This window comes from Nesoenas mayeri (genome assembly GCF_963082525.1).
Source record: "Nesoenas mayeri genome assembly, chromosome: 2".
NCBI classification, from domain to species: domain Eukaryota; kingdom Metazoa; phylum Chordata; class Aves; order Columbiformes; family Columbidae; genus Nesoenas; species Nesoenas mayeri.
This window is the reverse complement of record NC_137543.1, coordinates 45986636-46000766: the sequence shown is the minus strand read 5'-3', so window position 1 is coordinate 46000766 and position 14131 is coordinate 45986636. Positions and strand designations below refer to the sequence as shown.

The 14131-nt window shown below is 37.1% G+C and overlaps 1 protein-coding gene across 5 annotated transcripts in view; it reads right to left on the bottom strand.

Annotated features, from left to right (window-relative positions):
* NOL4 (nucleolar protein 4) overlaps positions 1–14131 on the bottom strand; it is a gene marked incomplete at both ends in the record, with an annotated part of 193189 nt that overhangs the window by 69031 nt on the left and 110027 nt on the right. For all 5 annotated transcript variants that reach the window (XM_080339921.1, XM_080339922.1, XM_080339925.1 and 2 more), the window contains one exon: positions 12034–12317. In XM_080339921.1, the coding sequence (XP_080196047.1) occupies positions 12034–12317 (284 nt within the window). The remainder of the gene's footprint in view (positions 1–12033; positions 12318–14131) is intronic.

Sequence of the window (14131 nt, the reverse complement as noted above, 5' to 3'; positions counted from 1 at the left end):
TCACTCCATCTCTCAGCTGAGCCAAGAGGGTACGAGGTGGCATACGTGCCCCAGACTCATCTGACTTCTGTGTCACTAAACACAGCTCTTCCTTCTAAGCAACACACTGGGGGAAACAGGAATTTTTAAAACTTTTATTCTCAGTCTTTGAGTACAGTTTTTGATACAGGTCCAGTCCCACGGGGTTCCAACTGCAAAAGAATTTTTAAGAGTATATGACTAGCTGTACAAAGTGAGACAAAGATAACATGCATTTAGAGGAGGTCCAAAAAAACTTACATATCACTGATTCAGCACAAAAGGCCCATATGTCTTTTTGAGAGCTGATATAGAGCTCATAGTATAATGTTGAGGACTGAAGACAAGCCATACTGGGGCCATTCAAGGTAACACATAAGGAAACGAACTCACCTTTCCCTGTTTTTCACGCAGATTCTTTTATTCATCCTGAGACAGCACAGACCAGGAGCTCAACGGCAGAAGGTAGAGGGCAGAAATTCCGAATAGTTCTGCAAGGTATCTTCCTGATGGAGTCAGAGAATTCCCAAATGCCATGGGAAATACAAGAGGAGGAAACACATTACTTCAGGACCTCTCCCCAAATATAAAAAGGAATCAGAAGCAACATACAAGATATCATCCTGATTTTAATTAAAACAACCATGAAAGACAATCACACACTCTTGTCTACTGGAGCACCTGTACCCAAAGGTTATGTATGTGTCATTGCAGGTACTTCAACAAGACATATGAGCTCTTCGTATGCTCCTGATTCACATCTGTGTTTGGGTCATGGCTACTGGAAATGCCTGTTCTCATCAGACAAGAAGAAAAAAAGAATAAATAAATAGATAAACGTTTAAAAGTGTTTGTGTGTGTGTGTGTGTGTGTGTGTATGAAGAGTACAGCCCACATTGGTGCTCATCAGATCCTGGGAGTAGCTCATGGCATACTAATGAGGAGAAGAATTAAGAAAACAGACAACAGTTGTGAAGGGACTCTGAGAATGACAGCCTGTGACCAAAGCAACTGACGAGAAGAAGCATCTATATGGGAAATATTCATTTGTGTTATGCCACGATCCAAGCAACAGCTGCAGTATTTCAAAGAAACACTATGAACTCCAAGAAACAGCAGCTTAGTAGAAACTCTACAGATGCATATGGAATTCATCCAGTATTAAAGCATTTCATGATATGTCATACTTACATGGGTGGACTGAAAACTCACATCAGTTACAGATCCCTGCCTTTGGCTGCGTGTTTTCAAACTTACTCATGTTTTCATATTCTTTCATCAGCGCCCAGTGAAAAGTAAATGTTTTCTGTTTACACAGTTTTCAAATACTAGTTTCCAGGACCTTTTGCTGAGTGTGCAAGAGTACTGTTTGGTAATATTTGTAACGGTCAGTGGCTTATTCATTAACAGGTATTTTTCAAAATTATATGATCGCTCTTTCGACTGTGTTCAGTAAACTTAACACACATTTCGTAGTTTTGAATGCTCACCTACATCACCATCCCCGCTCTGCCTCCATTGCTAATGTAGATGTTTTTTTCATTTTGTCTTTGAAGTATTAAAACTCAGTCATTGGTAGAGGTGAAATATAATGCAGGATGTTTTGATGAAACATATGGCAGACAAAACCCCAAGCGGACTGATAGGGATTATCGGAGGCTGTTCTTTTTTACTCCATATTCTGCTGGGAATAAGATACTGCTAGAGACCATCTGGGAAATCCACCTAGAAAATCCCTTGTTGTTGCAGGGATCTAGGGCATCAGTGATAATTCCAGTACCTCGCTTTTTTCTGTGGTGCATTACAGCTGAATCATTTTTGTTTCCTGTAAGGCTGAAGGTTACTTATCAGAACTTCATGGACGTTGCGACATTTAGTGAACTGAACTGCTGCAGATCCTCTTGGAGTAAATGTCTGTTACCAAGGTTTCCATTTCCAGAGGACTGAACTCTTAATTCAAGTGATTCCTTACAGTCCTCTTTTATGGTAATTGATATTATTATATATATCTACTATTTTGTTCCTCAAAACAGGATTCCAGATAGGTCTTCCTAGGATTCTGTCCTGGTTTTGTCTGGGATAAGGTTAATTTTCTTCCCAGTAGCTGGTATAGTGCTGTGTTTTCAATTAAGTAGAAGAATGTTGATAATGCACTGATGTTTTGGTTGTTGCTAAGCAATGTTCATATCAAGTCAAGGACTTTTTGGCTTCTTGTGTCCTGCCAGCAAGACGTTGGAGATGCACAAGGAGCTGGAAGGTGGAACATGCAGGACAGTTGACTCCAACTGGCCCCACGGTTATTCCACACTGTAGGAGGTCAAGCTCAGTATGTAAACTAGGGAAAAGTTAGCCAGGGGGCTGCTGCTTGGGAATCGGCTGGGTATTGGTCAAGGGGTGGTAAGCAATTGCATTGTGCATCACTTGTTTTATATATTCTTTTATAATTATTACTATTTTTTCCCATTCTGTTCTATTAAACTATCTTTATCTTAACCCACGAGGTCTACCTTTTTTTTCTGATTCTCTCCCCCATCCTCCTGCGGGGTTGGAGTGAGTGAACAGCTGTGTGTGATGTTTAGCTGCCTGCAGGCTTAAACCACAACAGAGAATTGAGAAGAACAGAGGAGAATTAACAGAAAAAGCAAAGCTGAAGCAGCAAAAAGAGAGTTAAAAGTCTAGCAATGAAAAGAAAGATGAAAGACAACAAAACAGCTGAATTCTACTTCTCTTTCCTTCCTCTATTGACCTGTTCACCTCCCTCACATCACCTTGCAAATCCAGTTACATGAATAAGTATCCAAAAAAAGCATTCAGTGTTCCAGTGTACCTAATTATTCCCAGCAATTGCTATAGAGGGAAAATGGAGAGCACACAAAAGCACAGTTTGAAGGTGTTTCAAGTATTCAGCAAGACATTTGACTACTGGCATTCATTCAACAAAAAACAAGATTAGAAAGTGAGATGTTTGTAAGACAACTAATAAAAATTGTGTTTATTTTAAAACTTCAGCAATGTATTCTTATAAAAGTCATTAAATAAAAAATCTTTGACTTCTTTCCTCCCTTTCTTCAGCAGCTGACTTGGTGTATAGAAAAGAATTCAATACAGGGAGAAAAAATTAGGGATAACATTTCAGGATTATTCTTGAATAACAATATAGTTTTGGAGGAGTATAACAGGTATAAAGTGGTCAGTTATCAAGCTATTCATCACAGATTAGTTTTGAGGATCAGCTCTTCAACCTCTGCATCTGAAAAATAATTAAAAAATGCAGTTCATTAGCTGTAAATAATATTAAGACTAAACACAATTGCAGTAGGTAGCAATTATCGCTGCCCCATTATATTTTGCTCAATTTACTATCAAATAGTATTAAATATTCCAACAGCAAGATTTGCTCTCTGTCTTTTTCTAGTTAGTAGAGGAGCTGTATATGTGATAATAGACGGAGAAGAAAGAGCTGCAGTGAACCATTTGACCTGGTAGGACTTCAACACAAATTCAATTTTCTTCCTAAGAAAAAAAAACCAAAACCACAAAAGCAAGAGCTGGGGATTGAAGATATTAATTGTATACAAGGCCCAGCCTTGAAGGTACCTGTCAGGAAAAAATTCTGATGAAGTCAACAGGAAATTGCCTGAAAGGTACAGACTTGGGTCCCCAGGCTGTTAAGTTATAAAACATCTTGGCTGTAAACAGGGAGGGAAGCAGCAAATTTATGCACCTTACCTCATTGATTGCAGATGCACTGGATAACTTTCTCTCTTGTCTGAACAGATGTCCAGCCACTAAAACCAAGTTGGACAAAATCCTGCATCCCTTCCAGGTACAATTGCTTCTGTTTCAGTATGAGGGACCAACAATTCCAAAGGTGAGTGTGAGTGAAGAGAGACAGCTGGATCTGTGAGTCATACACACGCAATCGAGAATCAACAGCACCACTGTCTGATATTTTACCAATATGCAGTTGTTCCTTTAAAAAAAAAAAAACTTCTGAGGAAATTTAAAAAAGGTCACATTAGAAGTTACTCTCATCCATGCCAGTTTTACATTAGCTGGGATTTCATATGCATACGGAGACAGATTGTATTCTCCATTACAGATATGTAAATCTGGAGTAGCTTCATCAACTTCAGTTTAATTGTTCTGGATTTACATCATTGTAATGAATGCCCTGCAGGAAACCAATTTCATTTTCAAGAGCTTTCAACGAACATGAAAATCTGCTACTAAATGTGCTTCCAATGGGAGGAATTAGACATGGAACTAATGTTATCATAGACAAAGAGCTTTGATGAATGTGACTGTTGGAGAATGCTAGAGCATTCATCTTTTCTGACAAACACTGCTCTGATTTTTTCATGCACCTGCAGTTGTCCCTCTTCAAAACAACTTTCTGTTTAGCCATTTATTGTGAGTAACCCCCAAAGTTAGAAGGTTCAAGTCTGGAAAAACAGTGCTTCATGAATTCAACTTCTTTTTTAAGCAAAAGGCTTGCTAAACCATTAAACTAACATCATTTTTTTGGTACCAAAAAGCTCCTCAGTGGCATGTAGCAATTCCTGTATCAAAGAGCAGCAAAAAAAGAAGACGATCTTTTTTGTTCATGGGATTATACTGCTTTCTCCAAATAACTAATAAACTGAGTTTTGAGCTAAAAAAAATGTGGGCTTTTCAGCTTTCTTATTTTCTAAAAGTAGGGGAGAGTAAAGTCAAGGTTTTCAATAAAATGGTAAAGCAAAATATTAAGGGCTCAGTCCTTACAATGAGATCAAACTATAAAAACCCTGTGTATGACGTAGGAATAGGGAAAGTGAAAACAGGCCAGTTTTTCTCACTCTTGTGATGTGAGTGGGTAGGAAAAAATGAGGAGATCATAAAACTCCTTGGATGCACTTTTTCCTCTCCCTTCATTAATGTTGTCTACGTATAGGAGAAGAGAAGGGACCTATCTCCTTCCATTGTAGTGTATCTGTCTCCCAAGGAGCTGGAAAAACATTGGCATGCCTGCTACCTTTGCACAAATACAAGTATAACAGAGAAAGAAAAAGATGCATAGTTCAACAGAACATTTGAGCTTGCCTTCCCACACCAAAGATGTGAGATGCAAGCCAAAAAATGTTGCAGCCTTGTACCACCTACACATGATGACAGCAACGGTGAAATTCAGCTTCATTTCATTTATCATTTTTACTTTTGAATTTCAGTACAGGCTATTTCCAAGGATTTAGTGAAAAGCAGCAATGAAGGAATCCATCCAATAACAATTAAGGCACAGCTGGAAGAAGTCACCGACATCTCTTTGGTGCTGTGGTGGGAATGGTGGAAGCAGGCTGGACCCTTGTGGAGCTGCAGGCTCAGTCTGTGCTGATGTCTTGCTGTTCCACAGGGTGCGTATCATGCTGGCTTTGCATTCTGCCCCACTCTTATGTTGTTGCTTGCTCAAAATCTAGTATGCCACTAACTGTTGTAACGTGTCCTGCCTATACCTTTCACCAGACTTTGCTTCCCTACTCATAGGTTATTTGTTAAGAGTAGCAAACAGAATTTAATGCTAAACCTCTTCCTAGTCTTAACAATTAAGCCACAAAATAAGGCTGTGAAACACCTGGACTTCAGACTCTATCTTCAGATATTTGCTTTAACAAAACACCAGTTAGTAAAATGTGGCATTGCTTTAACGCTTTCTACCTGACTATGGAAATGAAATAAAATCTAACAATTAAAACAAACAAAAAAAAAATCTAATTTCCTCTTATGCTAAAAAAAAGGAAAAAATAAATGACATCTCCAACACTGTTCTTCAACATGCCCAGTTCCCACAGTATTTTACGTCTTGCTTCAAGTAGATGCACACCTGTTTCACATTTCAATAAGACATTTTAAAAATAAATTACTTCCTAAGTGACTCAATAAGCTACTATTGGTCTGCTTGAAAGCCCACTGTAACTGCTGAGGACTCCACTTGCTGTGGAAAAAGTTATATGCCCCTTATATTCTGAACATTTCCCCAAGCAAACCAGCAGATGAAAATACAGGCAGAGGGGAACTAGGCAGTGACTTCACATGCCTCAGAGACACAATGTCAGATGTGATGATATTCACTGGATATTAGGAGTGACCTTTCATATTTTACTAAGATATGATCATATCTTTAAAAAGGAGAATAAGAAAGAAACACATTAAAACTCTACCTTATTCCGCAAAGATTGTGTCCATCTGTACCTAAATTCACGTGCATTTTTGGAAACCAGCTGGATTCATGATGTACCATCAGCTTACAACAGGATATCTGTGTGTTTGTTTATTCAGGTCGGGCTGCTTGGATGGCTCTGCCTGGTTTCCTTCAGTAATTATGAGCTTCAGCAAATCAGATGTTTTAAGATTCTACTTCTGGACTAACCACTGAAGATGACTTAAGTTTTAACTCGAGCAGTGTGCAGGAACTTCAAATGACTCTTCACTCAGGATCTCACATATGCTCTGGCTCTCAGATGCAAGGTTACAGTCTTTAAATACCTTCTTAGAGCAGGACCTGTCTTAAAACGGGACAGTCTGCCAGGCCAACCCACCGTGGTGTAAATGCATCCGTTACAACCCCAGTCTGAAGCTGTAACAGTTGGGAGCAAGCAAGGCCTGGCAGTGGCCCATGACAATAACACTGTTTTTTATATCAGGGTGAAGAAAGAAGCTTGAGAAACACTTCAAAAGCCCAGCATTAAAGGAGTGACAGAAAGTAAAATCTCCCTTTTACAAACCACATGAAAGCTCTGCCTTGTTGTGAACCACTGTAACTCTAATGACACACACATTAGAAAGCAGTATTATAATTAAAGGTCATTGTATGCAGCAATCATTATTTACTGATCTCTCCTTTAAAACTGCTTTTCTTATCAGACTTAGAGAAAAATTACTTATCTTGTGCACTTCTCCATGCAGCAATTACACACTTGAGCTAAACATAATGCATATTAACTTAGCCTACCATACATCCAGAGGGCCTGAAGTTGTCCAATTTTTCTATTAGAAATTTTGTCTGGTAGAAAGAAAGAAAACATTAGCCAACTGTCTGCAATTAGTAGGTATCTGGACAAAATGGACACATGGTGTGTGTACTCCTTGTTACCTCATTTTAATGCATCTCCTAGGTATTCATGGTCACTAGCACATGTTTCTATCTGGGAAAACCCAAAGAGAAGTTTTGCATATTAGGAACATCCTTTGCAATACAGACAAAATGAAGTATTTGTAGATCCAGGTAAAATACGTGGCGCAATATAAGTATGGCTGGTTAGCTCAAAAACTCGCTTTTCCATACTGTGTCACATTAACCTTCTCATCCAAATGCAGAAGAGATAAATTCATTTAAAAGAAGTAGGCTTGCTATATTTCATGAAATAAATGACGTGGAAGAGATAACACTATATAATGATCTTCCAAAATAAAATATATGGTCTAGGAAAAAGCAATAACACAAGAATCAGAAATCAAAAATCTCAGTACTACAGAGACTTATGGTCATACAGAAACCCAGCAATCTCACACATAAGCATATAATGATCTAAAATAATTTATATGTGCACTTAACTATTTGAATACATAGAATTTCATTTGCAGAGAATTTACAGATAGTCTTTCGTAGTACAAAAACCTAGCCCTGTTAAGGTAAATTCATGCACATATTTTTGCAGCTGTAAAAAATTTCACTGCCTTCAGTTTAGCCCTAAACGGTTGCAGAAAGTTCTACTGCCATGAACATATGAGTCTTACTGCAGCATCAGTTTCCTAATATCAGTTTAACAAAAGCATACATACAAACTATATATATACACATATACATACTTATATAGACAGATACTTACATATATATATTTAAGACTATGAAAACCCATTTCTTTCTGGCAAAACATTTGTTTCAGTGAATGGGAAAACATTTTGGACCAGGTTTTAAGGTTATGTTCCAATTTGGCAACTCCCTCCACTGCACTCAGCATGTGGTCTTTTCAGACAAATAAGACGTTACCACATATACTCACTGCCTGAAAACGAGGATTCAGAGAGTAAAGTTACATTGTCGACTGAAATGTGATTCTTGTTTAAAGAGTGTTATCAACATCAGTTTTAAAAGTCATATTCTGAAGCGACTGAACAGAGCATTATTTAAATAGAATACTCTGATAGTTTGAAAAGTCAAATTAAATTTATTCACAGGGTTACCTAATCTCCAGTTATTCATGAGTCTTCTCAGGCAAGAAAACTTAATTTATTATTCTTTAAAAAAACTACATTTCTTACAAATCACTAATGATTTCCTCTGTGTACATTAGAGAGACCTGATTTTGGGAAAGTGTTAAGTATCCCTGTTTTAACATCCAAGGCTCTTTCACAGAACGAGGTCACTATCCAAACTTTCCATATAGCATAAGCATACAATTGCTTCAAATAGATATTGATAAGATGAATATTTTAAATATCAAACTTCCACAAAGGAGTAACTATTTAAAAACAAAACAAAACAAAACAAAAACAAAGCCACATTTTCCTATTAGCTGTCAGATTTAGAAAGAAAATATGATGGAAAAATTATCATCTTTTCCCAACTGCTTCTTCTGACCATATTTCTACAGCATGTACAAAATTATCAATCAGAAGTGTATTCCCAAATGGTGGAGCCCATCACTACACAGGTGAAGGAAATATTCTTGTAAACAGCGTTGTGCAGGCAAATACCCACAACATAGTTTAACAAAACTGCTTATTTCCAGAAAAAAATAAAACTCCCTCAAAAAATCTTTGCTTTTGTGGAGGAGGTATAATGCATTGATTATTTTCTAAAAAAAAAAAAAAAAAAAATTAAAAAAAAAATAAAAGAAAAAATCTTTTGGCTCTCTCTGGCTAGATTGAGCTCTGATGTGTTATCTTTAAATCTAGCGACAGGTCAGAATGGATGCAAGTTCATCAGAGAAAGTAGGGTTTCAAATTTAATTAAACATCTTTGATGCAATACCCAAAAAGGAGAGCCAGATAGAGTACGTAGGGAACATGTCAGCCAACAGATCTTCCCAGCTCCAGCCCTTTGTCTATGCGTTTCAGAGTTCTGGCCATTTCAAGCAAGTAACATCTTCTGCAGACTGAATGGGCCATTGTAGAAACTGAAGGAAGTATAATATGTTACTTCCTGCAATGCTAGCCCAACAGTTAAAATATCTTTCCCTTCATTTAGAAACCAGATATTTTCTTCACTAACTTCTCGCATAACTTTTCTCAATTCCTTGCCGCATAAAGATACCATAAGAATACTACATTATAAGAAGTGGCATATCAGTTTGATATTTAGTGAACACTGCAGCTGATATTTCTCATGAAAACATGATTAGAGGTTACGCTAAACACTGTTGCTTACCCATCGCTACCAGTGATGCCACTATTCAGGTCTAAACGTGTCTGATAACTGTGTAACAGTGAACGGCTGGAGGTTAGATGCTCCAAGAGCACTGAGAGAATTCGTAGACAACTTTATAAACAGTCCACATACTTGGTGTACTCTGAGTAAAAAGGATATGTGAGAGCTACCTCCTAATAACTTTGTTAACCTTACTCATTCTTTATTTTGTTTCCTTTTTGACAGAGAATTAGAGTTCTGGCTAGTTCTTTGTGGTACTCTAGCCCAAGTGCATCTTCTGAGTGCTGCACCCAACTGGTAGTCAGGCCTTCTGCATTTTTCAAAGTTAATTAGCTCAGTAATGGCCAGAACGCTTTTCTGGAGAGGCCCTGAATTGCCAGGGGAAGGCAAGAGTATCTTCTTAATCAGGCCTAGGGCTCGTAAAACATTATTTCTTTAGCATGTAAGATAATGCTTAAGGTAAAACAGCAGTAATTATTTATGTGAGTGTATATGTATGTATATGAAACACTGAGATGCTGCACAGTCCCAAATACATTGATGGCTTTTGTTCCTTCTAAAAATATTCTATAACTTTTTAAAATTTAAAAAGAGTAGAATTCATCTGTAAAATATGAAATTGGCCACAAAAACAGTCTTTTTCTCTATACTCAGCTTACAAATCTCTGACAATTTCTCATTTATCCCATGAGTGTTTTCTTCCTGAGGTCTTCACTCCACATTTAACAATCTTTACTGCATACCTAATAAATGGTATACTTAAATGAACTATAAACATCAACATGATTTTCACCAGGACAAAAAGGGGAGACATATAGAGTGGGTAGGATGACAGTGAGTGATGAAAGAATATATGAATGTGGGGGATGATTCAGGCCTCTTAGAATTTGCAGAAAAATAAAGAATGAGGTGGCTTTCATTGTCATCTCAATTCATTACAAACAGATTTTTAACACTTTTTGATACCTTTTTTTTTTGCATCTTAGTTGTAACTGATTAAAATTGGAAATGTAACATTAGGTTATGTTCTTGTCTTAGCTATAAATGAGTTCCACTTTAAGACTCCTCCCTTCCTTCACCAAGCTTATTTGTGTATTTGCAAGAGTAATGGCAGAAGCTGCAATGTACCTCAGGCAAAAGAGCCTGTGTGTCTATCAGTATTTGGGTGACTGGCTTATGAAAGGTTCATTGGAACAATGTGCCCCGGAGCAAATGAAGCCAATTTGGGACTCGCTGTACAAGAGTTAAAGTACTGAGTAAATCCAGCACTGGAGTGTGTACACACTCTGAGACCAGAGCTGTTCAAAACATTTCCAATAAAACTAAAATTTGTGGAAACAAAAATATGCCATGCAGATTTCATAAAGATTTTATGGAGAAGGTTTTGGGACACATGATTTGCTAAACTGGGATGGCCAAGAAAGAGAAAGCCTAACAATCTCCCATTTGGTCTCACTTCTACCCATCAAAACCAGACACTAGAGTTAAAAAAATGTTTCAAGTTTTTATTTTTACTCTGCAGGCAATGAAGACAGGAGTTAAAACTTTAACATAAATAAATGTTGTTCTCTAGACATCAGTCATGTACAATCCCTTTCTGGATATACCTAGAAAAAGTGATTTTCCGTATCACTCCTATTTCAAAGCCCTGAAAAAAATGTGGCCATTTGAAGTATAACTATGTTGTCAGATTATTTTGTAGAGGGCTACTGAAAGCTAGTGGCTAGCATTAATAGTATTTGGATCCAGTATTAACATCCTATTATTGCCACTGTAAAAGCAGTAATCCAGTTGGGAGTTAATAGATAAAAAACAAGAACTTGTCACCAATAAGATCAGTGGATAAGTCAGGCCATTTCTTCAGTCCGCTCTCATGAAAAACACCTTCCTAGAAAGCTAGCTATCTAATCTATATGATCTGTCTTTATCTACAATATAACCATCCTTGCTTCTCCTTACTCACATAATGGAAACTACAGAGAAAAGCCTTCAGGGGGATTACAGTTTCTTAAAGCAAACTTGCCAATTTTAATTCAGGTTAGGTGCCTGCATAACACAAATAATCAAGAAGGAACCAAATCAGTTCCTTTCAGACACTGGCAATTCACACATAGTAATTTGTTTAGGCATACACACTTAACATTCATATGGATTCGTTCTACAGATACATAATACATGTAATGAGATGGTCATCTCTAAATATACATAGATATATGTATCCTACTATACATACATATATCTATGTATTACATTATATACATATCTTAATATATATATTTCAAATGGATAATGCAGACAGTTCTCAATAAATGGACCAATAAAATTCATGCATGGTGGAGAACTGCACTGGTTTTTGTCAGTGTGTCAGCAGAATATATATGCCTATATATATGTATTCACCCATGTACATCCACAAAGACTTACTATATGTATGCATCATATATGTGTAACAGAGCATACAAATCTATGCATAGCATTTGAGTAATGATGTGACAAACATTAGACACATTGCATTAAGTGCTTAGCTGGGAATAACCTTTTGTTTGGCCTCACAAATCTTTTCCTTTTCTAAGCTACACACTTCATATCTGGAGCATGTGGAAGCATCTTACCTTGCTTCCATTTTCTCTTGCCTCCCGTTCCATCTTGAGATCAGAAATTAGGAGAGTCTTGTATTTGTTCTTTCCATTACTGCTGTGATCATCTAGTCTGTATTCTGAAGTCAGCTGAGCAGAGAGGGGACTGTCACTCAGGTTCAGAGGCTGCTCATCCTGCTCCAGATTTGTTTTGCCATTACTGTTGGTTTCTGCCATCTCCCTGCAGTGTGTTCCCCCTGAAGCATTGGAACTGTGTCCCACGGTCTCATTGCCATTAAAACTCTCTGCGGCTGAATCATCTATTAAAAAATATATATTTTCAGTCACATGCCACATCATCACCTCTGTCCAGTTCAAACATAATTTAAACCTTCACAATGTTTTTCAAAATAGAATGAAAATGGTTTATATTACTAACACCAGTACATTTCTGCAAAATGTACACACACATTCCTCCGTGTTTGAAAGCAAAAACTTCATGTAAATCCATAAAATATTACTAAGTTAAAGGAAATTATCTGGGCTGACACTTTAGTGTCACTGTGTACACCAAAAGATAATTATGACAAAGGAATTTTAGGGACAAAGTGTTAAAGTCTGCCTTAATCCATCTGTCTGTCCATATGTCTATAGATCTATCTAGATTCTTAGACCATGCTCATCACTGCAGTATTGCATATTTCTGAAATCAACAGAGATGCACATGGTACTGTGAGAGAATCTAATTCTCAGGTTCTAAGGGTACAGAGCAGCATATGTCATATTCATAAACATCCTCTTGCACATACATACAGTGTAAATACATCTGATGTATTCACTGCTGGCAGTAGAGATTATACTGGAAAAGCTGACTCCAGAAACTAAGATCTTATCTCTGTTTCGTTCAGGTTTTCATCCACTTCTTACTCATTCATTGTGTGTCTTAATATATTTAAAAATACTGCTCAATAAAGGACTAAATTGTCGACCTGAAAGCTACATCTGAAAACTCTGCATGTCGTGTTGTTACCGCTAAGATTTTACAGCTGAAACACATGATTACCGTGTCTTCACACGCTTATGGTTTTGTGTATCCTGTGTTTGCCAGCACTGCAAATTTGCCACCTGTGCTTCTACTCAGTCCTTCTTTACTTCTAAACAATCTTTTGGCCAACAGGCCACCTAGTAAAATAATTCATTATTCAATAGATTAAATGGCAGCAGAATTTGGCCCTCAATTTGCTTACTTCTTGTTCTCTAAAGCACCTCTTCTTTGCTGGCTTATATGGTTTTGCCAGTGGTGCAAACACCTGCCCAGGGCTCTGCAAGCCTCTGCTTATCGCAGAGTGTGAAGCTGGAAACAAAACCAGGGGGTTAGCAAAAAGTGTACAGATTGAAACTGGAGATACATGATGAGATGGACCTTAATATATTAGTACCTTAATGTACCATCTGCTTTTGGGCCCTTCTAAACAACTTCCACGGAAAAGAAACAAACACATTTACATGCACATGGAATTTCAAAAACACCAGGACACATTCTTTAAAGGATGTGCTCAGAAACACTCCTGCTTGAAACTACATGATCAATCAAATTGTTGACTCTCCATCATTAATACAGTAAACAACCCAATTATTTACCACCCTCAGATCTGAATTTTAAAAGTGAAGAAAATATTGTTTAAATTGGTAATGATCTAATTCAATTAAGTACTTAGAGAGCCATGGACAAGCCATCATATATCAGTGGCTTACTTGCTATATGCATTCAACACCTTTATGTCATGAAGTATACACGACTGAGCACACATTCTGAGCATTTTTTAAAACTTCTTTGTTTTGTAAACCTGCAAAAAAAATCTAGTTGCACGAAAACACATAATAAAAATCATAATTTAAATGCTGTTACTTAAGGAACGGTTTTTTTTTTTTTTCTTTACAAAATGCTTTATAGTTAATGGCTGCAATAAAAAATAAAGCTATGTTTTGGTATGTACCACTTTCACGTTACCTCTCACAAATACAAAGGTATATACAATAAAAGGCACAACATTCCTAGAATAAGACTTTTATATGTGTACACTAATCCAACTTGCAACAATTAAAATGTTCTGATTTAAAAACCTGGGGCTAC